The sequence below is a fragment of the Monodon monoceros genome, unplaced genomic scaffold (assembly GCF_005190385.1).
Source record: "Monodon monoceros isolate NGI ecotype Baffin Bay Population unplaced genomic scaffold, NGI_Narwhal_1 Super_Scaffold_5, whole genome shotgun sequence".
In the NCBI taxonomy this organism is placed as follows: domain Eukaryota; kingdom Metazoa; phylum Chordata; class Mammalia; order Artiodactyla; family Monodontidae; genus Monodon; species Monodon monoceros.
The window spans coordinates 89265691-89289664 of NW_021703782.1; the positions used below are offsets into that span (position 1 = coordinate 89265691).

Sequence of the window (23974 nt, forward strand, 5' to 3'; positions counted from 1 at the left end):
CAATTAAAAACAGCTTCATCTACTGGGTTCCTCCCAAGTAAGGGCAGGGCTAAGTGACGTTCAGTACCATCGTAGTGCCATCTCCTAATGCAGGTCCTGAGAATCAGCAGGCTTGAGACTAGTGAGTAGTAAGTAGAAAATGAGTTCTAGACTAACAATACTGTCCAGGAAAAGAATTAAGATGTGTTCCAACTTCAACTTCATTTTCTCTGAAGCTCTACTAGGCTGATCCTATCCTAAGTCTTTCTAATTTATACTTCAGCTCACCAAGCACATCCACAGGAAGTCGAGGTACCTATGTAGGGCACACAAAATGTGTACCACACTGGAAGAAAGTATATCTAATCAATTCTTAACTGTGTCACCTCCACTAAGAGCACCCACATGAATTTCCCACAAGGTCAACTGCCATCTTCAGGACAAGAATCCACTGAGTACTGAGATTTGCAAGAAACTATTAATTCATGACCACCCCCTGAATCTGCTGCAAAAGAATCAGACCTCCCACAAATTACTGAAGTCTAAATAGCTTTTAAATTCTTTCCTGCATAGAATATTATTCAGCAATAAAAAGGAACTTGCTATTGCTACATACAACATCTTCAGTGGACTTCAAGGGAATTATGCTAAGTGAAAAAAGCCAATCTCACAAGGCTGCATACTCTATGATTAGATTTATGTATCACTCATCAAACAACAATATTATAGATATGGAGAACAAAATACTGGTTGCCAAGGGTTAGGAATATGTTGGAGGAGGAGGTAGAGGGTAGGTGTGGCTAAAAGGGGTAGCATGAGGGAGCCTTGTGGTGATGGAACAGTTCTGTATCTTGACAAGGTGTTGATAGCTAACAGGAAGCATGATAAAACTGCAGAGAACACATATAATATACACGCACATACACATACACAAGTGCATGTAAAACCAGTGAAATGTCGATTTCCTGGTTTTGTTATTGTATAGTTATACAAGATGACAACAACGGTAGAGAAGGTGGGGCGAAGAGTCCAGGGGACCTCCCTATACATTTCTTTGCAAGTCCCTGTGAACTTTATAATTATTCCCACATTTAAAAACAAAAACAACTGGGCTTCCCTGGTGGCGCAGTGGTTGAGAGTCCGCCTGCTGATGCAGGGGACACGGGTTCATGCCCCAGTCTGGGAAGATCCCACATGCCGCGGAGCAGCTGGGCCCGTGAGCCATGGCCGCTGAGTCTGCGCGTCCGGAGCCTGTGCCCCGCAACGGGAGAGGCCAAAAAAGGGAGAGGCCCCCAAAACCAAAAAAAAAAAAAAAAAAAAAAAAAAAACAACCAACTTTCTGAACTACTCTGATCTGGGGCTCCCCAGTTTGTGTGTGCCTTCAAAACAACAGTAGAGATAGTACTATTACAATTGAAAACCAGTACAGAAGGGCTTTGGACTTATTTCTACTACAGAAGAATGACCACCAAAGAAAAAGAGCCCCCTTCTAAGGAGATAATTAAGGCTGCCAATTTTTTAACTTCACTCCAGATCACTCTCCTGAACTGTAACACCAACATAACCAATAGCCTACTAGATGCCTCTGCTGACACTTACCATAAACACCTCAAACTCATCAGGTAAAAAGTAAGTGAATTAGTTTTCCCACCATATCTGCTTCTCTGTTTCCTATCTTGGTGAATCCACCATCATCCACTAAGTTCCAAAGCTTGAAACATTAGAGTCACGCTAGGTTTCGTTTCCCTATACCCAATTAATCACCAACTAACCCCCTTAAGATCCTACTCTGTCTGTCCTGTTCACTCCACAACAACGGTCCACAATTAAGAGTTTTACTGCCTCTCACCTAGTTTTACTCTAGCTTTTAACTGGTCTAAGAGGCTCAAGTCTTGGAACACCTTCCACCTTTTCTCCACAGCACAGAGGGAGACTGTTACAGAATAAAATCTGATCAATGTTACTTTTAATATCCTTCACTAAGACAATGAACATACCTATCACTCTCAAAGGTTTCCCTGCGCCCCTCTGTACTCCCTCCCTGGAACCCACCCCTATCCACACACAGCCACTGATCTATCTGTCACTAGATTAGTGTTTTCTAGAACTTAACATAAATGGACTCATATCATATAGACTCTCTTCTGCTTGACTTCTTTCATTCACCATAATTATTCTGAGATTCATCCATGTTGCCGCATGAACTGACAGTTCATTTTTGTTTAATGCTAAGTATTATTCCCTTGAATGGATATACTACAGTTTGTAACTAATCAGAAATATTGAGAACAAGCACTGAGTATGCTCTGGGTAATAGGAGATAAGTGGGTAGAAATATAACAGAAATCCTTCTGAGAATATTTAAATATGATTCTAAACCAAGTTCAAGGAATGTCCTAAGCAGGTTTTATATAAAGAAATAAAGTCAAGTCAAAGGAAAAAACCAAGTAAAATCTCAATTTATAATCTTAAAACTGGCAGAGTATTTCCTAAAATAAATTAGTGACCACCCTGGCGTTAGTAAAAAAGGTCATGTAATTTGTCATCAAGTTCAATTAGGTGAACAGCATAGTCCAGCTGAACACTCTCCACAAAGACATAAAAACCCTCTCACAGAAGCCAAATTAAACAAGTACACAAAGAGATCCTCTAAGACAGGGGTTAGCAGATTTCTTCTGTAAAGGGCCAGAATGTAAATAAATATTTTAGGCTTTTCGGAACATATAATCTGTATCACAACTACTCAATTCTGTCTGCCTTTGTAGCCCCAAAACAGCTACAGACAACATGTAAATGAATGGGTATAGGTTGTTCCAATAAATCTCTATAAGAACAGGTGGCTGGATTTGGCCCTGAGCCACAGTTTGCAACCCTGCCGCAAAAACGATACAATATGGGAACACTGCTGACTGTGCCATGGGGGACTGTCACAAATTCCTTAGCCTTTGATCCTGCATCCTCATCTGTGAAATGGGGATAATCTCTTCAACCTACTGAGGAACACATAACACAATGTAGGTGAAAGCTTAGTAAGTCACAAACACGTGGAAAACTGAATCTCAATTCAAATATACGAACTCCCCCCTCCCCACCATCCCATTACATGCTATTCTTATGCAAAAATGACAACATTCATCAAAGCCTTGGCAAATTCTTTTCTCTTCCAAGGTAACTGTATCAATGATGATCATTTCATGCAAACAGACATAGAACCTTGGCCAACCATCTCTATTTTTGTCAAAACAACATTCTTACTTTGCCCACTCAGGGTGATTTGCTAGAGTTTCATTAATCAAATTGCTTGTGACTTCAATCATGTGTACACTCTCTTGATGTACCTGTATTATGGATAAGAAGAGAAAAGAATCTCAATAAAAATTAAACCCAATTTAACGTTTATTTTCTACACTATTATTGGAACAATGCTTTTAGAGTCAAGTAATTATACATCTTAGTTTAGTAATTACTTAGTTAGTAATTATACAACTTAGAGACCTCCACTGAACAGCCGCTATCCATAATGTCCTAGGACACAAACTATGGGAAATAAATTGTGCAGAACAGCTCCCTATCTTCAAGCTCAACGATGGGGGGAGAAATGTAAATAGACACAAATACTTCCAAATATACACAACATAAATAGATAGATATATTTAGTTCACATAAGTGTATGTGTGTATAGTGTATGTATGTGTGTGTGTGTATATATATATGCAATATCAACACTACATGGGCTTTACAATTATAAGGCAATGTGAGACATACAGGGAAATAATCAACCGAGTAAGGTTTGTGAGTAAAGTAACCCAAGTGAAAATGAATCTCAGAATTTATCCCCCTCAAAATGAGGGGGATAAGAAAGGAGAAGCCAAAGTCAAGGAACATGTTCTATATGGTTTTACTATTTTTAAAAGTATTAAATGGAGATTGGTTCAAGATGGCGGAGTAGAAGGACGTGCACTCACTCCCTCTTGTGAGAGCACTGGAATCACAGCTAACTCTTGAACAATCATTGACAGGAAGACAATGGAACTCACCAAAAAAAATACCCCACATCCAAAGACAAAGGAGAAGCCGCAATGAGATGGTAGGAAGGGCAGAATCACAATAAAATCAAATCCCATAACCACTGGGTGGGTGACTCACAAACTGGAGAACAATTATACCACAGAAGTCCACCCACCAGAGTGAAGGTTCTTCACCCCATGTCAAGATTCCCAACCTGAGGGTCCAGCAACGGAAGGAGGAATTCCCAGAGAACGAGACTTTGAAGGCTAGCAGGATTTGATTGCAGGATTTGGAAAGGACTGGGGGAAACAGAGACTCCACTCTTGGAGGGTACACACAAAGTCGTGTGCTCATCAGGATCCAGGGGAAAGCACAGTGACCCCATAGAAGACTGAACCAGACCTACCTGCTAGTGTTGGAGGGTCTCCTGCAGAGGCAGGGGGCGGCTGTGGCTCACTAAGGGGACAAGGACACTGGTAGCAGAAGCTCTGGGAAGTACTCCTTGGTGTGAGCCCTCCCAGAGTCTGCCATTGGCCCCACCAAAGAGCCCGGTAGGCTCCAGTGCTGGGTCGCCTCAGGCCAAACAACTAACAGGGAGGGAACCCAACCCCACCCATGAGCAGACAATCAGATTAAAGTTTTACTCAGCTCTGCCTGCCAGTGCAGCACCCAGCTCTACCCACCACCACTCCCTCCCATCATGAAGCTTGCACAAGCCTCTTAGATAACCTCATCCACCAGAGGGCAGACAGCAGAAGCAAGAACTACAATCCTGCAGCCTGTGGAACGAAAACCACAATCACAGTAAGATAGACAAAATGAAAAGGCAGAGGACTATGTACCAGATGAAGGAACAAGATAAAACCCCAGAAAAACAACTAAATGAAGTGGAGATAGGCAACCTTCCAGAAAAAGAACACAGAATAATGATAGTGAAGATGATTCAGGACCTTGGAAACAGACGGAGGCAAAGATCGAGAAGATGCAAGAAACATTTAACAAGGACCTAGAAGAATTAAAGAACAAACAGAGATGAACAATACAATAACTGAAATGAAAACTACACTAGAAGGAGTCAATAGCAGAATAACTGAGGCAGAAGAATGGACCTGGAAGACAGAATGGTGGAATTCACTGCCATGGAACAGAATAAAGAAAAAAGAATGAAAAGAAATGAAGACAGCCTAAGAGACCTCTGGGACAACACTAAACGCAACAACGTTCACATTATAGGGGTCCCAGAAGGACAAGAGAGAGAGAAAGGTCCAGAGAAAATATCTGAAGAGATTATAGTTGAAAACTTCCCTAACATGGGAAAGGAAATAGCCACCCAAGTCCAGGAAGTGCAGAGAGTCCCAGGCAGGATAAACCCAAGGAGAAACACGCTGAGACACAGAGTAATCAAATTGACAAAAATTAAATACAAAGAAAAATTATTAAAAGCAACAAGGGAAAAATGACAAATAACATACAAGGGAACTCCCATATGCTTATCAGCTGATTTCTCAGCAGAAACTCTACAAGCCAGAAGGGAGTGGCATGATATACTCAGGGTGATGAAAGGGAAGAACCTACAACCAAGGTTACTCTACCTAGCAAGGATCTCATTCAGATTTGACGGAGAAATCAAAAGCTTTACAGACAAGCAAAAGCTAAGAGAATTCAGCACCACCAACCCAGCTTTACAACAAATGCTAAAGGAACTGCTCTTAGTGGGAAACACAAGAAAAGAAAATGACCTACAAAAACAAACTCAAAACAATTAAGAAAATGGTAATAGGAACATACATATCAATAATTACCTTAAATGTAAATGGATTAAATGCTTCAACCAAAAGACACAGGCTTGCTGAATGGATACAAAAACAAGACCCATATACATGCTGTCTACAAGAGACCCACTTCAGACCTAGGGATACATACAGACTGAAAGTGAGGGGATGGAAGAAGATATTCCATGCAAATGGAAATCAGAAGAAAGCTGGAGTAGCAATACTCATGTCAGATAAAATAGACATTAAAATAAAGAATGTTACAAGAGATAAGGAAGGAAACTGCATAATGGTCAAAGGACCAATCCAAGAAGAAGATAAAACAATTATAAATATATCTGCACCCAACACAGGAGCACCTCAGTACATAAGGCAAATGCTAACAGCTATAAAAGAGGAAATTGACAGTAACACAGTAATAGTGGGGGGACTTTAACACCTCACTTACACCAATGGACAGATCATCCAAACAGAAAATTAATAAGGAAACACAAGCTTTAAATGACACAACAGATCAGACAGATTTAATTGATATTTATAGGACATGCCATCTGAAAACAGCAGATTACACTTTTTTCTCAACTGCACACGGAACATTCTCCAGGATAGATCATATCTTGGGCCACAAATCAAGCGTCGGTAAACTTAAGACAATTGAAATCATAAGAAGCAACTTTTCGACCACAATGCTATGAGATTAGAAATCAATTACAGGGATAAAAACGTAAAAAACACAAACACGCGGAGGCTAAACAATACGTTACTAGATAACCAAGAGATCGCTGAAGAAATCAAAGAGGAAATCAAAACATACCTAGAAACAAATGACAATGAAAACAGGACGATCCAAAATTTATGGGATGCAGCAAAAGCAGTTCTAAGAGGGAAATTTATAGCAATACAATCATACCTCAAGAAACAAGAAAAATTTCAAATAAACAATCTAACCTTACATCTAGAAGAACTAGAGAAAGAAGAACAAACAAAACCCAAAGTTAGCAGAAGGAAAGAAATCATAAAGATCAGAGCAGAAATAAATGAAATAGAAACAAAGAAAACAATAGCAAAGATCAATAAAACTAAAAGCTAGTTCTTTAAAAACAAAATTGATAAACCTTTAGCCAGACTCATCAAGAAAAAGAGGGAGAGGACTCAAATCAATAAAATTAGAAATGAAAAAGGAGAAGTTACAATGGACACCACAGAAATAAAAAGCATCATTAAGAGACTTCTATAAGCAACTCTATGCCAATAAAATGGAAAACCTGGAAGAAATGAATAAATTCTGAGAAAGGTATAACCTTCCAAGACTGAAGTAGGAAATAACAGAAAATATGAACAGACCAATCACAAGTAATGAAATTGAAATTGTGATTAAAAATCTTCCAACAAACAAAAGCCCAGGACCAGATGGCTTCACAGGTGAATTCTATCAATTAGAGAAGAGCTAACACCCATCCTTCTCAAACTCTTCCAAAAATTGCAGAGGAAGGAACACTCCCAAACTCATTCTATGAGGCCACCATCACCCTGATACCAAAACCAGACAAAGATACTATAAAAAAAAAAAAAAAGAAAATTACAGACCACTATCACTGATGAATATAGATGCAAGAATCCTCAACAAAATACTAGCAAACAGAATCGAACAACGCATTAAAACGATCATACACCATGATCAAGTAGGATTTATCCCAGGGATGCAAGGATTCTTCAATATATGCAAGTCAATCAATGTGGTACACCATATTATCAAATTGAAGGATAAAGACCTTCAATCATCTCAATAGATGCAGAAAAAGCTTTTGACAAAATTCAATACACATTTATAATAAAAACTCACCAGAAAGTGGGCATAGAGGGAACCTACCTCAACATAACAAAGGCCATATATGACAAACCCACAGTAAACATCACTCTCAATGATGAAAAATGGAAATCATTTCCTCTAAGATCAGGAACAAGACAAGGATGTCCACTGTCACCACTATTATTTAACATAGTTCTGGAAGTCCTAGCCACAGCAATCAGAGAAGAAAAAGAAATAAAAGGAATACAAATTGGAAGAGTAGAACTGTCACTGTTTGCAGATAACATGATACTATACAAAAAGAATCCTAAAGATGCTACCAGAAAACTACTAGAGCTAATCAATGAATTTGGTAAAGTTGCAGGATATAAAATTAATACACAGAAATCTCTTGCATTCCTATACACTAACAATGAAAGATCAGAGAGAAATTAAGGAAACAATCCAATTCACCATCACAACAAAAAGAATAAAATACCTAAGAATAAACCTACCTAAGGAAGTAAAAGACCTGTACTCAGAAAACTATAAGACACTGATGAAAGAAATCAAAGATGACACAAACAGATGGAGAGATATACCATGTTCTTGGATTAGAAGAAGCAACACTGTGAAAATGACTCTACTACCCAAAGCAATCTACAGATTCAATGCAATCCCTATCAAATTACCAATGGCATGTTTTAGAGAACTAGAACAAAAAAATCTTAAAATTTGTATGGAGACATAAATGACCCTGAATAGCCAAAGCAATCTAGAGAAAGAAACACGGAGCTGGAGGAATCAGACCCCCTGACTTCAGACTATACTCCAAAGTTACAGTAATCAAGACAATATGGTACTGGCACAAAAACAGAAATATAGATCAATGGAACAGCATAGAAAGCCCAGAGATAAACCCACACACCTACAGTCAACTAATCTATGACAAAGGAGGCAAGGATATACAATGGAAAAAAGACAGTCTCTTCAACAGGTGGCACTGGGAAAACTGGACAGCTACATGTAAAAGAATGAAATTAGAACATTTCCTAACACCATACACAAAAATAAACTCAAAATGGATTAAAGACCTAAATGTAAGACTGGACACTATAAAACTCAGAGGAAAACATAGGAGAAACATGCTTTGACATAAATCACAGCAAGATCTTTTTTGACTCACCTCCTAGAGGAATGGAAATAAAAACAAAAATAAACAAATGGGACCTAATGAAACTTAAAAGCTTTTGCACAGCAAAGGAAACTATAAACAAGATGAAAAGACAACCCCACAGAATGGGAGAAAATATTTGCAAACGAATCAACGGACAAAGGATTAATCTCCAAAATACACAAACAGCTCATGCAGCTCAATATTAAAAAAAAAAAAAAAAACCCAGTCAAAACAATGGGCAGAAGATCTAAATAGACATTTCTCCAAAGAAGACATACAGATGGTCAAGAGGCACTTGAAAAGCTGCTCAACATCACTAATTATTAGAGAAATGCCAATCAAAACTACAATGAGGTATCACCTCACACTGGTTAGAATGGGCATCATGAGAAAATCTACAAACAACAAATGCTGGAGAGGATGTGGAGAAAAGGGAACCCTCCTGCACTGTTGGTGGGAATGTAAATTGATACAGCCACTATGGAGAACAGTATGGAGGTTCCTTAAAAAACTAAAAATAGAACTACCATATGACCCAGCAATCCCACTACTGGGCATATACCCAGAGAAAACCATAATTCAAAAAGACACATACACCCCAATGTTCACTGCAGCACTATTTACAATAGCCAGGTCTTGGAAGCAACCTAAATGCCCACTGACAGACGAATGGATAAAGAAGATGTGGTACATATATACAATGGAATATTACTCAGTCATAAAAGGGAATGAAATTGGGTCATTTGTAGAGATGTGGATGGACCTAGGGACTGTCATACAGAGTGAAGTAAGTCAGAAAGAGAAAAACAAATATCGTATATCAACACATCTATGTGGAATCTAGAAAAATGGTACAGATGAACCGGTTTGCAAGGCAGAAATAGAGACACAGATGTAGAGAACAAACGTATGGACACCAAGTGGAGAAGGTGGCGGGGGGGGAGATGAATTGGGAGATAGGGATTCACATATATACACTAATATGTATAAAATAACTAATAAGAACCTGCTGTATAAGAAAATAAAATTGAAAAATAAATAAATGTATTAAGTACATGGTTGATCTTGGTCAGTATTCCATGTTTACTTGAAAAGAACACGATTCTGCTCTTGTCAATTAGGTCAAACTGCTTGACAATGTTTTTCAATGTTTTATATCCTTACAAATTTTATATCTACTTATTCTGTCAACTATTCCAAGAAGAGTATTAATGAATCCCCAACTATAATCATTGATTTACCTATTTTTCCTTTTAATTCTGAACATTTTGCTTCATGTATCTTATTTTTTAAGATTTTTTTTTTTTTTTTTTTTGCTGCACCAGGTCTTAGTTGCAGCACATGGGATCTTTTGAGGTATGCGGACTTCTTAGTTGCAGCATGCGAACTCTTAGTTACGGCATGCATGCGGGATCTAGTTCCTTGACCAGGGTTTGAACCTGGGCCCCCTGCAATGAAAGCACAAAGTCTTACCCACTGGACCACAAGGGAAGTCCCTGCTTCATGTATTTTAGAGCTCTAGTGTTAGAACACACATTTGTAATTTTTTTATCTTACTGCAGTATTATCATTATGAAAAGTCCTCATTTGTCTCCAGTAATATTTGTTTTAACTACATTGTCTGATATTAATATAATCACTCCACATCTCTTATGTTTACAGTTTGCTTCGTATATATTTTTTCATCCTTTTACTATCAATCTTTTTGGTTCTGAATTTAAAGTATACCACTTATAGATACCATTTAGTTGGAACTTGCTTTTTCGTATCCAGTCTGAAAATCTGCCTTTTGTTTAGTTGCCTCATATTTAACATACGCACTGATATGACTGGATACAGATCTGCCATTTTGCTATCTACTATCTGTCCCATCTCTACTATTCCTCTTTCATTGCCTTCTTTTGTGGTAAGCAATTATTTTTTTAGTATACTATTTTATTTCCCCTAAAATTTGCATTATTTAGTAGTTGCTGTTTATCTTAACCTTATCATACCTTTAATTTATCACAAGTTATTTCAAGTTAGTATTGACTTACTTCCAGTAAAATATCTATAGGAACTTCATACCAGTTTAGTTCCATTTCCCAGTCCTCTTCTTCATGCTACGGTTATACATACGTAACTTATCTACATATACTATAAACTCTACAATACAGTGTTATAATTTTTCTTTAAATAGGCACATGTTGTCCAAACAAACTGAAGGAGAGGGAAGAATATAACTTTTATATATACTTATATATTTACCAAGTGCTCTTCATTTCTCCCTTTGGATAGAGTTATTTCTAGAGTAATTTCTCTTCAGTCTGAGGGAACTCCTTTAGCATTTCTTATAGTGCAGGTCTCTTTATTAACAAATTCTCAGTTTCACTTTATCTAGAAACGTTTTTATCTTGCCTTTACTTTTAAAGAATAGTTTCACTGATTATAAAATCCTTAGTTGACCACTTCTTTTTTCCCCAAGACTTTGAACATGTCATTCCAATGCCTCCTCGGATTCACTGTTTATTATGAGAATTAACTCACTGTTTTGTTGTTCTCCAGTGTGTGATGTGTAATTTTTCTCTGGCTTCCTTCAAGATTCTTTCTCTCTCTGTTTGGCTTTTAGTAGCTTGACTATGATGTTTCTAGGTGTGATTTTTTTGTTTCTGTGTATTTATTCTACTCAAGGTTTGTCAGGCTTCTTGGATCTGTTAATGCTTTTCATGAAACTTGGGAAGTTTTTGACCATTATTTCTTCAAGTATTTTTCAACTTTTTTTTTCTTCTCACTTTCTCAGACTCCAATTACATGTCTGTTAGGTTCTAACAGAAACGTTGATATTGTCCCACAGATCTCTGAGGCTCCAATATTTTTTAAATTTTTGTTCTTCAGATTGCATGCTTCTACTGATCTTTCTTCAAATTCACTAGTTTCCTTTTTCTGGATTGCAAATCTGCTGTTGAGCTTATCTAGTGATTTTTCATTTGTTATTGTGCTTTTCAGTTTCAGTTCAGTCTAGGATTTCTATTTGGTTCTGTTTTATAGTCTCCATTTCTCTGTTGAGTCTGCATTTGCTTACTCATTATTAGCATACTTTCCTTTAATTCTTTCAACATATTTACAATAGCAGCTTTGAATTCTTTGTCTGCTAAATCCAACATGTGGACCACCTAAGTGTCTCATTCTTTGGGTTTTTTTCCCCTTGAGTCACATTTTTCTGTTTCTTTGTATGTCTAGTAATTTTTGGTTAAAAATTGGATGTAAAAAAATGAGTTGTAGGGACTTCCCTGGTGGTGCAGTGGTTAAGACTCCGTGGTCCCAATGCAGGGGACCCAGGTTCAATCCCTGGTCAGGGAACTAGATCTCACATGCATGCCACAACTAAGAGTTCACATGCCACAACTAAGGAGCCCACTGGCCACAACGAAGGAGTTCACCTGCTGCAACTAAGGAGCCCACATGCCACAACTAAGAAGCGCGCCTGCTGCAACTAAGACATGGTGCAGTCAAATAAATAAATGAAACACATTTTTTAAAAAATGTGTTGTAGCAACTCTGGATTCTGTTCTTTACCTCTGAAAGCTGTTATTTTGTTTCAGTAAGCAAATAACTTATCTGTAATCAAACTGCAAAGTCTGTCTTCCCTGTCATTAATGTCTCTGCTCAATGTCTTTTATTTTTTGAAAAGCCTAAGGGTTTCCCCTAGATCTGAATAGCTTAACAGACAGCAAATAATTTTGGCAGAAGTTATGCTCAGACACTTCACACTAGGGAGCTTCATCCTCTGCAGCCTGAGATGTGTGAGAGTTGAGAAATACAATCAAAGGCACAACAAATTTGCAAATCTCCCAGGTTTTCAATACTCACAGGACTCCTTGAGGTCTCACATATACCAGTCTAGAATGTGTGATTTATTAATCTCAGCCCTTCTATGGCTCTCTTGCTTCCAGAATCTCCCCCTTTAATTCACAGCTTCTCTGTTGCCAGCCCCAAACCAAATCCACCACCTCCCATAAGAAAAACTGCAGGTTTTTGCTCCTCACGCCAGGCAGATGAGGATAGGGAACTCCAAGCAAGAAAGCCACAAACTACATGTTTTTACCAGATGTGGTAGCAGTTTTTCATGAGCAAATACTCCTCAAATTATTGCCTAACTGGTCATTTTCCAATTCCCTGATATGGTGTTTATAGTCATTTTTATACCATTTTATTCTTGCTTTAGGTAGAAAGGAATTACCTGACATCCTCACCCTATTACCCCAAGATGTATCAGGAAAATGGAGGCAAAAAGGATTTTCTGACAGACTGGATGTGGATATAAGAGAAAAAAAGTAGTCAAGAATGACCCTGAGGCTTTTCACCTGAGCAAACAGAATGAAGCTGTCACTTACCAAAATGGGAAGACTGTGAGAGAACAGACAAGCAAGGGAGGTCTGGAATTCAGTTTTGACATGTTACATCTGAGATGTCTATTAGACATTCAAATGGATACTGTCGTGGTGTTTTAGAGAACTATCCTTTTATTGGTTGGGAGAATGAACAAGATAACCAGTAAATTTCCTTCAAAAGCTCAGTTTGCATGAGTCCTAGACCACAATGAAGTGGTTCAGTAATACTTGTTATGAAAGTTCAGGGAAGCAAAAGCTCACTGAAGCATGGGATGAACAAAGAAAAAGAACTTGAAAGATGAACAATTGAGATGGGCACGCAAGAAGACTCTACTCAAAGGGATGAAGAAGGGAGAGTGGAACAGAAGAAGAGAGAGGAAAAAGAGAAAAAAGGAAAACGGAAGACCATACTGGTGAAAGATTTCTCTAAGAACTAGGAACTCGTGCAGTGGCAGGTTTAGGTGAAATATGACAAAAACAAAGAAAGGTCTCTAAACAAGGCTGTAGAGTCTAAATAAGTGACTATACACGATTAAAATCCAAAGAACAGATAAAAACTGCATTGAAACTGAAACAGGTACAGAGAGAGCAGGTTGATAAGATCAGGGAATACTGAAGCTAAGAATGACTGAGAAATAGGACTTGCAAGTAGAAAGTCAAATAGCAGGAAACAGTGTAATCCTTTAGTAAATTGCTGCGTATTAGATTATCTACTGATGACAGGTACTACCATATCTCTACAGCACTACAGGAAAATTTTTCATATCCATGATTTCATGTAAGCTTCACAATTCCTGGAAAACATATAAAAATCTGGGATGCAGAGTTGAGTAGAGTTAATATAAAGATTTAAATAGATTATAAAAGTTTTTTAAATAGTCCATAAGATACATCACTACAGAGAAAATTTTAGCTGCACTTTGGAGAATGATTTTCTTTGATGAAAGAGGGGTGATATGGACTAAATTTTTGTATCCTCCCGAAATTCATATACGTTGAAATTCTAACAAGCAATGTGAGGTAGGGCCTTTGGGAAGTAATTAGGTCATGAGGGTGGAGCTCTCATGATGGGATTAGTGCCCTTATAAGGAGAGACACATGTTCTTTCTCCCCACCATGTGAGGACACAAGGAGAAAACAGCCATGTATAAACCAGGAAGAGGACCGTTACCAAGAACTTGACCATGCTGGCACCTTCATTTGGGACTTCCAGCCTCCAGAACTGTGAGAAATGTCAGTTGTTTAAGGCACTCAGTCTATGGTTTTCTGTTACAGCAATGCAAACTAAGAAGGCGGAGAGGAAATGCAAGCTGGAAGGATCTGGAAAGTGAGAAATATCCTAATGGTAAATCAGCAGAAAAACCAATGAGACATGAAGGAAAGGAACTGAATTCTGATCTAGGAAACAGGATCTACACTAGAAGTCATGAGATCAGATCGTAGTTCTCCTACTGACAGAAGAAGCCACTTTTTCCTCAGTATATTAATTTTTCATCTGCATTTACCTCAGAGGATTTTTATGAAATAAATAAAAATGCACATTAAAAAATATATTAGGCAAATTCATAGCAAAACTAGTAATACAAAAATCATAAATACTTTAACTGTTATACATACTTATAAGCAAAGTAATATTTCCCATGCCTGCATCTGCTAGCTTCTTACCTACATGACAAATTCTAACAATTAAGAGTTTATTAATGATAACAGTATTGTTGTACTCTACCTTTGCGGTCAGGAGTAGGGCTAAAAGAAGGGTTCCTATCACTAACAGAAATATGATGAAAATGCTAATTATTTTGTCTAACATCTTCTCCAGCCAGATGATCATCTGCACAGAAACGAAAAAGAGAATTAGTTCTCTTTCATGCACAACTTAATAAAAACACATATGCATTCAAACATCATGAAGACAAGATATTCAGCATTGCAAAGCAAACTATGGCATAATGATTAAAGCAGGGAACGCTTTAAACCACTTTAGAAAGTAAAGTAACCATATTAATTACCATTGTTGTTTACAGAAAGAGTTTATTATTGTCATATCTAAGAAAAGGCAGTCAGTTTGAATATAAACTGGATCTATGCTTGGATTCTCATACTGTGGTATATTTACCTTTCAAATTATAATTTACAATCTGATAAAAATTCTAAACAAAATAATGACAATCCATTAGTGACCTCAAATCTCATGAAATTTTACTGTCAATTAGCAAATATAGATGACTTTAGAAGAAGTATGACTCTTACAGTACAGGTATGTCCTGAATTATACAGATAAAATAGGAGCAAATTAAAATGGGAATTACATTCAAACTATTTTTTCCCTTTAATGTCACTAGGGTTATAAAAGCAGTAAGAATAAAATCTAATGTTAAGGTAATAATAAATACTAATTTCAGAATAATAGTTACCCTGGGGGCAAAACGGTTGGGAAGTGGATGCACAAGCAGGGAGGGGTACACAATAGGCTTCAACTGTATAGGTAATATTGTGTCATGCTGGAAGATAGGCATGTGGGTGCTCTTCTTATTTCTTTATATTTGAAATATTTCATAATAAAATACTTTTAAAAATCTGATATTCCACTTGACATTTCTATTCTTTTTAAAACATAAGCTTTATGACAAATTGTAATTGACTGTAAATAAAGAATAATCATTAAAGTAATGGTTATTCCTTAATCAATAATTAAAATTATGCTTTCCCTAAATGCTACTTGACGTTCTATTTTGAGTATAACTCCTCTCATCTTTCACAATCACAAATAATCCTACGTTAATAAAAATTTTTGTTTTGAGATTATATAATTCTGATAGATTTCTAGAATTCCTGCCATGCCAAGCTATCATTTAACATTTCAAAAATACAATCAGACTGACGACTGAAATACCACATTGCACTCCTCAGCTCCAACATGAGCACTGCTGAATAAGTTACTCTTAATTTAAATATGAATTATGTTCTCCAAACAGTGAGTTAAACATCCAAGAGCAAAAAAATGGTGGTTAAAACAACATGCCTTCTAAAACATTTATTTTCCACTCGGTGATTGTAAGCTTGCATCTCCTTATCTTTCATGAAGTACACTGTCATTAAGAGATCAATGCTACAGTGAACTCAAAGATAAAAAGTGCATCTTTTATCTTGGCAATTACAGCTTCAAACGGAAGAGTTAATTTTCAGTGCATGCTACCAAAGCATCAAAGACAATGCAGAGATTAAAAAAAGTAATAACAGGTTTCTAAGATATGGAAGGTCAGAGGTCATATTTTGAATGTAAGTTCTAAAACCAATGAAACTGAAAAGTTTCACAATCAGAAACTAACTCTACATCTAGTTCTTGATACAGTTTCCTGAGGAAAGAGCTAGTGTTGTATTACTCTTCTTTTTATCTCCAAAACCTAACAGTGCATGGCATGTGGTAAAAGCTCAGTTAATACATATTTGACTAGGCAAGATAAATAAAATAATTTCAGAATTAAGACCGGATTTGTATTCACAAGTTATGATTTCTGAAAATAACTTAGGAGCCTCAATTTTTTTTAGAAAAGTCACATCCTGAAATATGTTAACATAAAAGATATTTTATTTGGAAAGTATGAATATCTAAATTTATGTCTGGGTATTTTTAACATATAAAACGTGGAATATTCACAAACACGTTATGTATAACAACATTACAAAAGTCAAATTTTGTTTTTAAGCCAGGGTAGAATTTTCCTATCACAAGCCTATACCTAAGGCTTGGAATAAGAGGCACCTAAATAAAGATTTATTTTCAAGAGATAATACTGACGGTTAGATGTTTCATTTAAAATTTAAAATACAGGCAGACCTTGTTTTATTTTCCTCATTTCCAATTTACTGTGCTTCGCAGATAATGTGGTTTTTTTTTTTTTTTTTACAAAGTGAAGGTTTGAGGCAACCCTACATCGAGCAAGTCTATTGGCACCATTTTTTCCAAAAGCATTTGCTTATTTTGTGTCTCTGTATCACATTTTGGTAATTCACCCAATATTTCAAACTTTAATTATGGTATTTGCCATGGTGATTTGTGATCAATGATGTTTGATGTTACTACTACAACTCACTGAAGGCTTAGATGATAGCATTTTTTAGCAATAAAGTATTTTTAATTAAAGTTTGCAGTTTTTTAGACATAATGCTACTACATACTTAATAGACTACAGTATAGTGTAAACAAATTTTATATGCACTGGCAACCCAAAGAAAATCATGTGACTTGCTTTATTTGCAATATTCGCTTTACTGGGGTAGTCTGGAATGTAACCCGCAATATCTCTGAGGTGTGCCTGTAAATCAAGTCATTTAAGATGTTCAATACATAAGCAAAAAAGTTGGGGCGGGAGGGGTCTATTCACATTACAGCCAGCTAAGATATAAGGTGAGAAAACACGAAAAAGAAGACAGCAAAAGCGAAAGAGAGCACAAAGAGTGGGAAAGAGAGACAGGAAAGCCTTAAAAATGTGAAGAACTAAGGCCCAATCGAGAGGAAACAAAATGGATAGAAAACTTATGGAGGAAAACAACCCCCTGAAAGAGTGAATGGAACAAGACTCATAAGGAAACAGCAACTGATAGACACAGAAAGAGAAACATGGTCAGAGGAAGCAAGGGGGAAGGGGAAGAGGAAGGAGGAGAGAATTCGTAAAGAAATGCCAGTGGCGCTGTCCCATGAGGCTCATCCTGTTCTGTGGTCCGCTTTGGGCAAAGGGAATCACACCACCTGTCAAACCCTGCCCTGCTCGTGGAAATTGCACAGTCGTCTAGTAACTTTCCCAGCCTTCCACACCAAGAGAAATTATTTCAGATTTTAAACTTTATTTTCTAAAAGTGGAAGGGGAGTAATTTTAAAACAACATTCTTAATGTTTCAAGTATAAATGAAGGGCAAGCATTTTTTTTTTTTAATGTAGCAATGTCAGTAAATTTATAGTTATACCAAAAGACACTCTGAAACTGACTGGCCCTATTTATCAAACTATGAAGGAAGTGTCATTCCACTACTGAGTTTTCTATTTCGTTATTCTGGACCTGGAGGTTTTAATTTTGCTTTGTTTTTTTTTTAACCAAATTCTAGTAGTCTTAGTACAAATAATAAATACTAAGAAATAAAACAAGTCTTAGGAAACAGTTACATTTCAATTAATCATAGATGTGTCTCTCACCCTCACTTCTCTTGAATTACTCTCTAATTCACTCCACTTGAACTTGGAATACCAATACCCAATGCTGCAAATTTTCTGACCCTGGATGAAATGTAACAAAACAGACCTCAACTTATTTACATGCTTTCCTCAGAACTTAAACCAGTTACTCCTACTCTACACCAATGCTTTACCTACACTACATGGAATCACCAAAGAAAAGGAAAAAGTTACCTGATCTCTTAGGAATCTTTTAAAACTAACTCACAACTAGTCAGCTATGAACTAGGTAATCTAACTCATTTAGTCACCAAAGGTTAAATCAGATTGAACCTAATGACTTTATTTTTTTTCTAAAGTCTTTATTGAATTTGTTACAATATTCCTTCTGGTTTATCTTTTGGTTTTTTGGCCATGAGGCATGTGGGATCTTAGCTTCACAACCAGGGATCGAACCCACACCCCCTGCATTGGAAGGCAAAGTCTCAACCATTGGACCGCCAGGGAAGTCCCTGAACCTAATGACTTTAAATCGCCTTTCTCTCATCTCTAGAGGACAATTTCATTTCATATACACAAACTGGGGAAATACATAAAATCACCTACTTTAATCAAAGTAAGAAAATGTAACTTATATTTGCAGCACTATCATTTGCCAAGGATTGAACTCATTTACTCATACCAGTTTTTTAGAGAGTGGAGGTATACATAGCCATTTGTGTATGTGTGTTTGTGTGTGTGTAGTGGTGGTGGTATGTGTCTGTATTTATTTATTTCACACACTGCTTATTTTCAATCCAACGTTTAAAAGCATAAGCATTGTCAAGAGTCTCCCCTTTCTTGTTTCAACAGAAAGAATGAAACCCTAATCTTTACACCCAAGAGTCACATTTTGATCTATTTCCAAGAGGTGCCACATCTTTATTAAGGCCTGCTATATTTTCACTGACGATTTTTAAGGTCTTATTGTGTTTAAAGACAATACACATGAATGATGTCATCTTTTGCTATCTGCCCTAGGGATTTGATGATATTAAGTCAGAACTACTGTATGTGGACAATATAACAGAGATACAGCACTCCTAATATATCTGCATTAGCCTTTATTGAAGTTATTGAAAATTCCATGCTGATCATGTGAGTCATTGACCACAGATACCTCACACTTTGGGAAATACATAAAATTAGATATCATAGGCCATGACTACAATCCTTTTTAAGATAAAAATAAAATTCTGGAATACTAGTTATTAAAAAGGACAACATATAACATTACCAGCCAAGAGAATCAGACAAATATTTCACAAATTTATATTTTTTAAAAATTACTGTGTTATTTATAGAAAAAGTAGCCATAACGAGTTTTCTTTCCTTTTTAGTAACTTCTGCCTAATGTGCTCTCACACAACAAAGGAGATTAGAGTATCAGACTGGGTCACATTATAGAGCTAAAAAGGAATGGAAATCACAGTGAACAAAAGGACTACAAGACAGAACTTACACACACTTGGGCAAGGAGATATCATCCACATCCTAAATAAATAGCTTTGAGTTTTTAGCAAATTGTACTGTGACGATATTAATGCTTCATGACCTTCCATAGCTTATAATTAGAACTTTAAAAACAAAAACTTAGTTTGACATGTGGACAGAAACAGGGTGAGAATGGAGATTTGGGGGGAAGTTACAGAATTCAATAGTAAAAACCAAAATCCAGGTGTTTGTTTACCTTCTTATTTAGCCAGTGCCAGAGCTTGAGGATGGGGGGGTACGGTGAGAGAGAGAAGATAACAACAGGGGCATATCATTAGAGAATACAGTAATAGCATGAAAAGGAAAGAAAAGAAAATCATTGAGAGCATGAGGAGGAAATTATCTCAGACAAAGGAAAAACTGGAAAAAAAAATTGTAATGCATTAACAAAGTTTTTAAATCAAGTGAATGTAGCAGTCCTTTAAGATACACGATTGAAATGATGATAACCACAAGCTTTGTTGGCAATTCAATAATTAAAAATACATAAAAATAACTTGAATGCTTATAGGCTTGAACTTTCACACCAAATTCCAAAGATCAAAGTGATAATTAAGATTTTTCACATATCATGCACCAAAAGGGTTTTCAGTCCCTGTATAAACTAATTTATGTTCATAAACTACATTTTCATTGAACTTTGTAGTTATAGCTTTATAATACTACTTATTTCACATTTCCTAGAGTAAAACATTTCAGCGCTCATTTGGAACAGTGAACACCTGGCGAAAAAGCAGACATATCTAAGATTCTGATTAGATTTGGTGCATTTCCTTCCATTTCCAATTTTTTAGGCACACATTTTTCTACCATATATAATATCCTTTTTTTCACATCAACATTATGTCACCTACACCTCACAATATTTAGCACTATAATAACTCATGCTGATTAGTGGATACATAATCTAAAAATCAGTAAACATAAGATTTAAGGCATTATTAGTGACATAAAAAGCATAAAAACTAAGACGCATAATTTCGTCAGAGTAACTAAATGCTCCTTGCAGAGCTTTCCCTAAAGTACGCCCAATACATGTTTAGACACATACTTAAAACAATCTCCTGTATGTGGATCATTTCAAAAACACTGGTCCAATCAATTGCAATTAAACAGAAAAATAGATTTATTCCCCAAAGCAGGAGCCCACATATATTATTATACTACACAGAACATAATTTTGACATCAACTATAATTAAATATTCAGTTTGAGAGAGCCATTTATTCTGGTATGTATTACATATAACAGAAAATGCTAGTTTTATTCATTTTACTGTCTCTCTTCCTTAAGAAGGACAGATTGACATATAAATCAGAATAAAAATGAAAAATTTTTACAAGGCTACTCCATAACAAATACTTTTCGACACCCCTGGAACTTCAACTGACACAACTGTAGAGTTTTCCTAAATGAAGGGCTCCAAATACAAGTACATGGGAACACTGAGAAGGGGATTCAGTTTCTATCCCATCCGATAGTACTAAGACAAAGAAATTAATTGAAGTTAGAGTTACCCTCTTTAAACAGTTTGAAGTGATAAATCTGCTCTAATAAGATAAAGCTTCACCTTAATCAGGGAGATGTGATAAATACGTTGAAATTTGTGAGAAGTTTTAGATTCTTTCTTATTTAAAAAATTGAAAAAAATTAATAAGAACACAATAGGCAAGTTACAAAAGAAAAATATAAACAGCCAATAAGCAAATAAAAGGATGGTCAACCTAATTTTTATCTTTAAAATTTTCAAATTAAAACAACACTGAGATACTTCTCTTTACAAAACTAAAATGGACTTTTTGTTACACTATAACATCCAGTGTTGGCAAGAGCTCAAGGAAATGGGCATTCTCACATGTTGCAGTGGTGGGACTTGAAACTGGCAAACTTTCTGGAAGACCATCAGGCAATATGTAAGAAAATGTATCCCCTGCATCTCCTTTGACTTCCTCCCTCCTCACATGAACTCCAGTTACTGCTCTCATCTATATCTACATTTGTTTCAACTAACAGTGTTTCTCAACTGTAAGTCATGGATGGACCTGTTAAAGGAAGCAGTCACTAGCCCTGTGATGACATCCAGGTTGCACAGCATGGCACATAAAAAGGCCTTCGTGATCCAGTCTCACCTGACCCTCCAGCCTTGCCTCCCACTAATTACCATTTCACACATCCCAACCATTGCCATTTTCCTGGTGTTCGCTAAGAACTCATGCTATGCGAGTCTCTGTGCCCTTGCACTGCTCCATCCACCTGCTCTTCTTGTCATGTCTACCTAATAAACTCCTGCTTGTGCTTCAAAATTTGCTCTGTCATCACCTCTGCTGCAAAACCTCCCCTCTCCCACCGCTCTCCGACAGTGAGTCATTTCTTGCTCAGTACTACCACTGTATCCTGTACACACTTCTCCTCCCCAAATTAAAACAACAGCTTAACACTTATATAGAGCTTACTGTGTACCAGATGCTGATCTAAGAATTGTACATATATTAACTCATTTAACACTCACAACCATTCTATGAGGTATACCAGCTATTATACTCATTGTATTGGTAAGAAAACCAAGGCACAGAAAGTTTAAGAAACTCATCCAAGGTCACATAGCTAATAAGTAGAACAGGGATCTGAATCCAGAGTTTGAATTCAGAGCCTATGCTCTTAACCACTAAGCCTCTGAACCTAACTCGGCCTCTAAATTTTAAGGGGTTGCTATCTCCCCACCAAACACAGCTTCTGTACCTAGTTTTAAAGGATTCATCTGATTTTCCCTAAGACTTAGCATAATATCTGACACATGAGAATTTTCCCAAAAATATTCACTGAACTGAACCACCACCTGGCTATATAATTTTAGACAAGTCACTTAACCCCTCTAGATTTCAATTTGGTCCTTATAAAATGAGACAGTTGAACTAGGTGCTCCTTGTCTCCCATTTTTAAGATGTAAAAATACTAACACAGTACTTACTGAAACTAAATCTATCCCATCCTTATATAAACCATAATTCTAAACTTTAAATTTCATCATAGAATTAGACATTAAATGTGCTATCCACCAATAAAACATAAATACCAATATACCATAAAATGGAATATTTTAGACAATGAAATACATAAACCCCATTAAAATAGCTCAAGTTCTTAAAATACAATACCTTGCTATCAACTTTCAACAAGAATTTTCCAATCCCGATAATTGGCCATGGTGCCAGGGCTTCCTGCCGCTCCTTCAGGAAGTGCTCTATAACCTGCCACCACACCAAGCAGCGCTTCTCCAGGAAGTTCACAACGCCAAAGTGAATAACGAGCTTTTTGAGTATCCATACTATAAGGAAGATGAGAAATACACACATAAAAAAGATAGAGATTACAAAGTTTTAACATGAATAGGTTCCTCAATTTCATATAACTTCCTAAAACAGTAAAGCTAGGGCTAAAACACTGGTTTTTTTTAAAAAAAGGAGAAGGGAGAGAAGAAAGTTCAAAATATTCCAAATTCATGTAACTGGGACAATTTTCACACAATCCCCACCCACCTATATTCCTCCTTCTCTGTGAAGTCTTAATCCTTGAAGGGGTCAAGGATTCACAGCCTATATAAACATAAGATACCCTGATCATGAAGATTTCAGTGACTACAATCTTGGCCCCTCACGCCTTACCCTTCCAGGGTAAAGAATACTAACCCCTGACATGTCCTAATCTCTTTGGCTATTATAGCTGCTCTTGCCAAATTTTGTTCTTTTCCTTAGATGTTTCATGTTTAGTGACCAGAGGAGTATAAGGTATTCCACATGCATCATGATTATACCACTGCAGGGCAACATGTTCATTTGTTTCTATTTCTCTACTCGATGCTGCTCTGTACATCTGAATCTCTTACTGGGGTTCGGTAGAGAAGCAGGGTGAGTATGAGCAGGGCTGTCACAAACAGCTGTGTACTATGTAACTTCAGTGGGAACCACACAGACTACAATGTGAAAGTACCCCTCTGCAGGTGGGCAGTGTGGTGGCCCTTCAAACAGAGGTTAAGCCTTCTGTTAAAGGCCAACTAAGAAGGTGGAGGGACTAGAAAGAAGTGCTATTCATCTGTGAGGGTTGCCTTGAAGTTTGGACCCTAGATAATGGATCCCAACCACTATAATTTCCCTAACTCAAGGGAGTTTTGTGTCATTAG

At 36.8% G+C, this 23974-nt stretch overlaps 1 protein-coding gene across 2 annotated transcripts in view; it reads right to left on the reverse strand.

The window, feature by feature from the left end:
- Window positions 1-23974, reverse strand: part of TMEM245 (transmembrane protein 245) — a 102532-nt gene that overhangs the window by 50297 nt on the left and 28261 nt on the right. For both annotated transcript variants that reach the window (XM_029203038.1, XM_029203036.1), the window contains exons 6-8: window positions 22953-23122; window positions 14822-14926; window positions 3235-3317 (exon numbers count right to left, since the gene is read on the reverse strand). In XM_029203038.1, the coding sequence (XP_029058871.1) occupies window positions 3235-3317; window positions 14822-14926; window positions 22953-23122 (358 nt within the window). The remainder of the gene's footprint in view (window positions 1-3234; window positions 3318-14821; window positions 14927-22952; window positions 23123-23974) is intronic.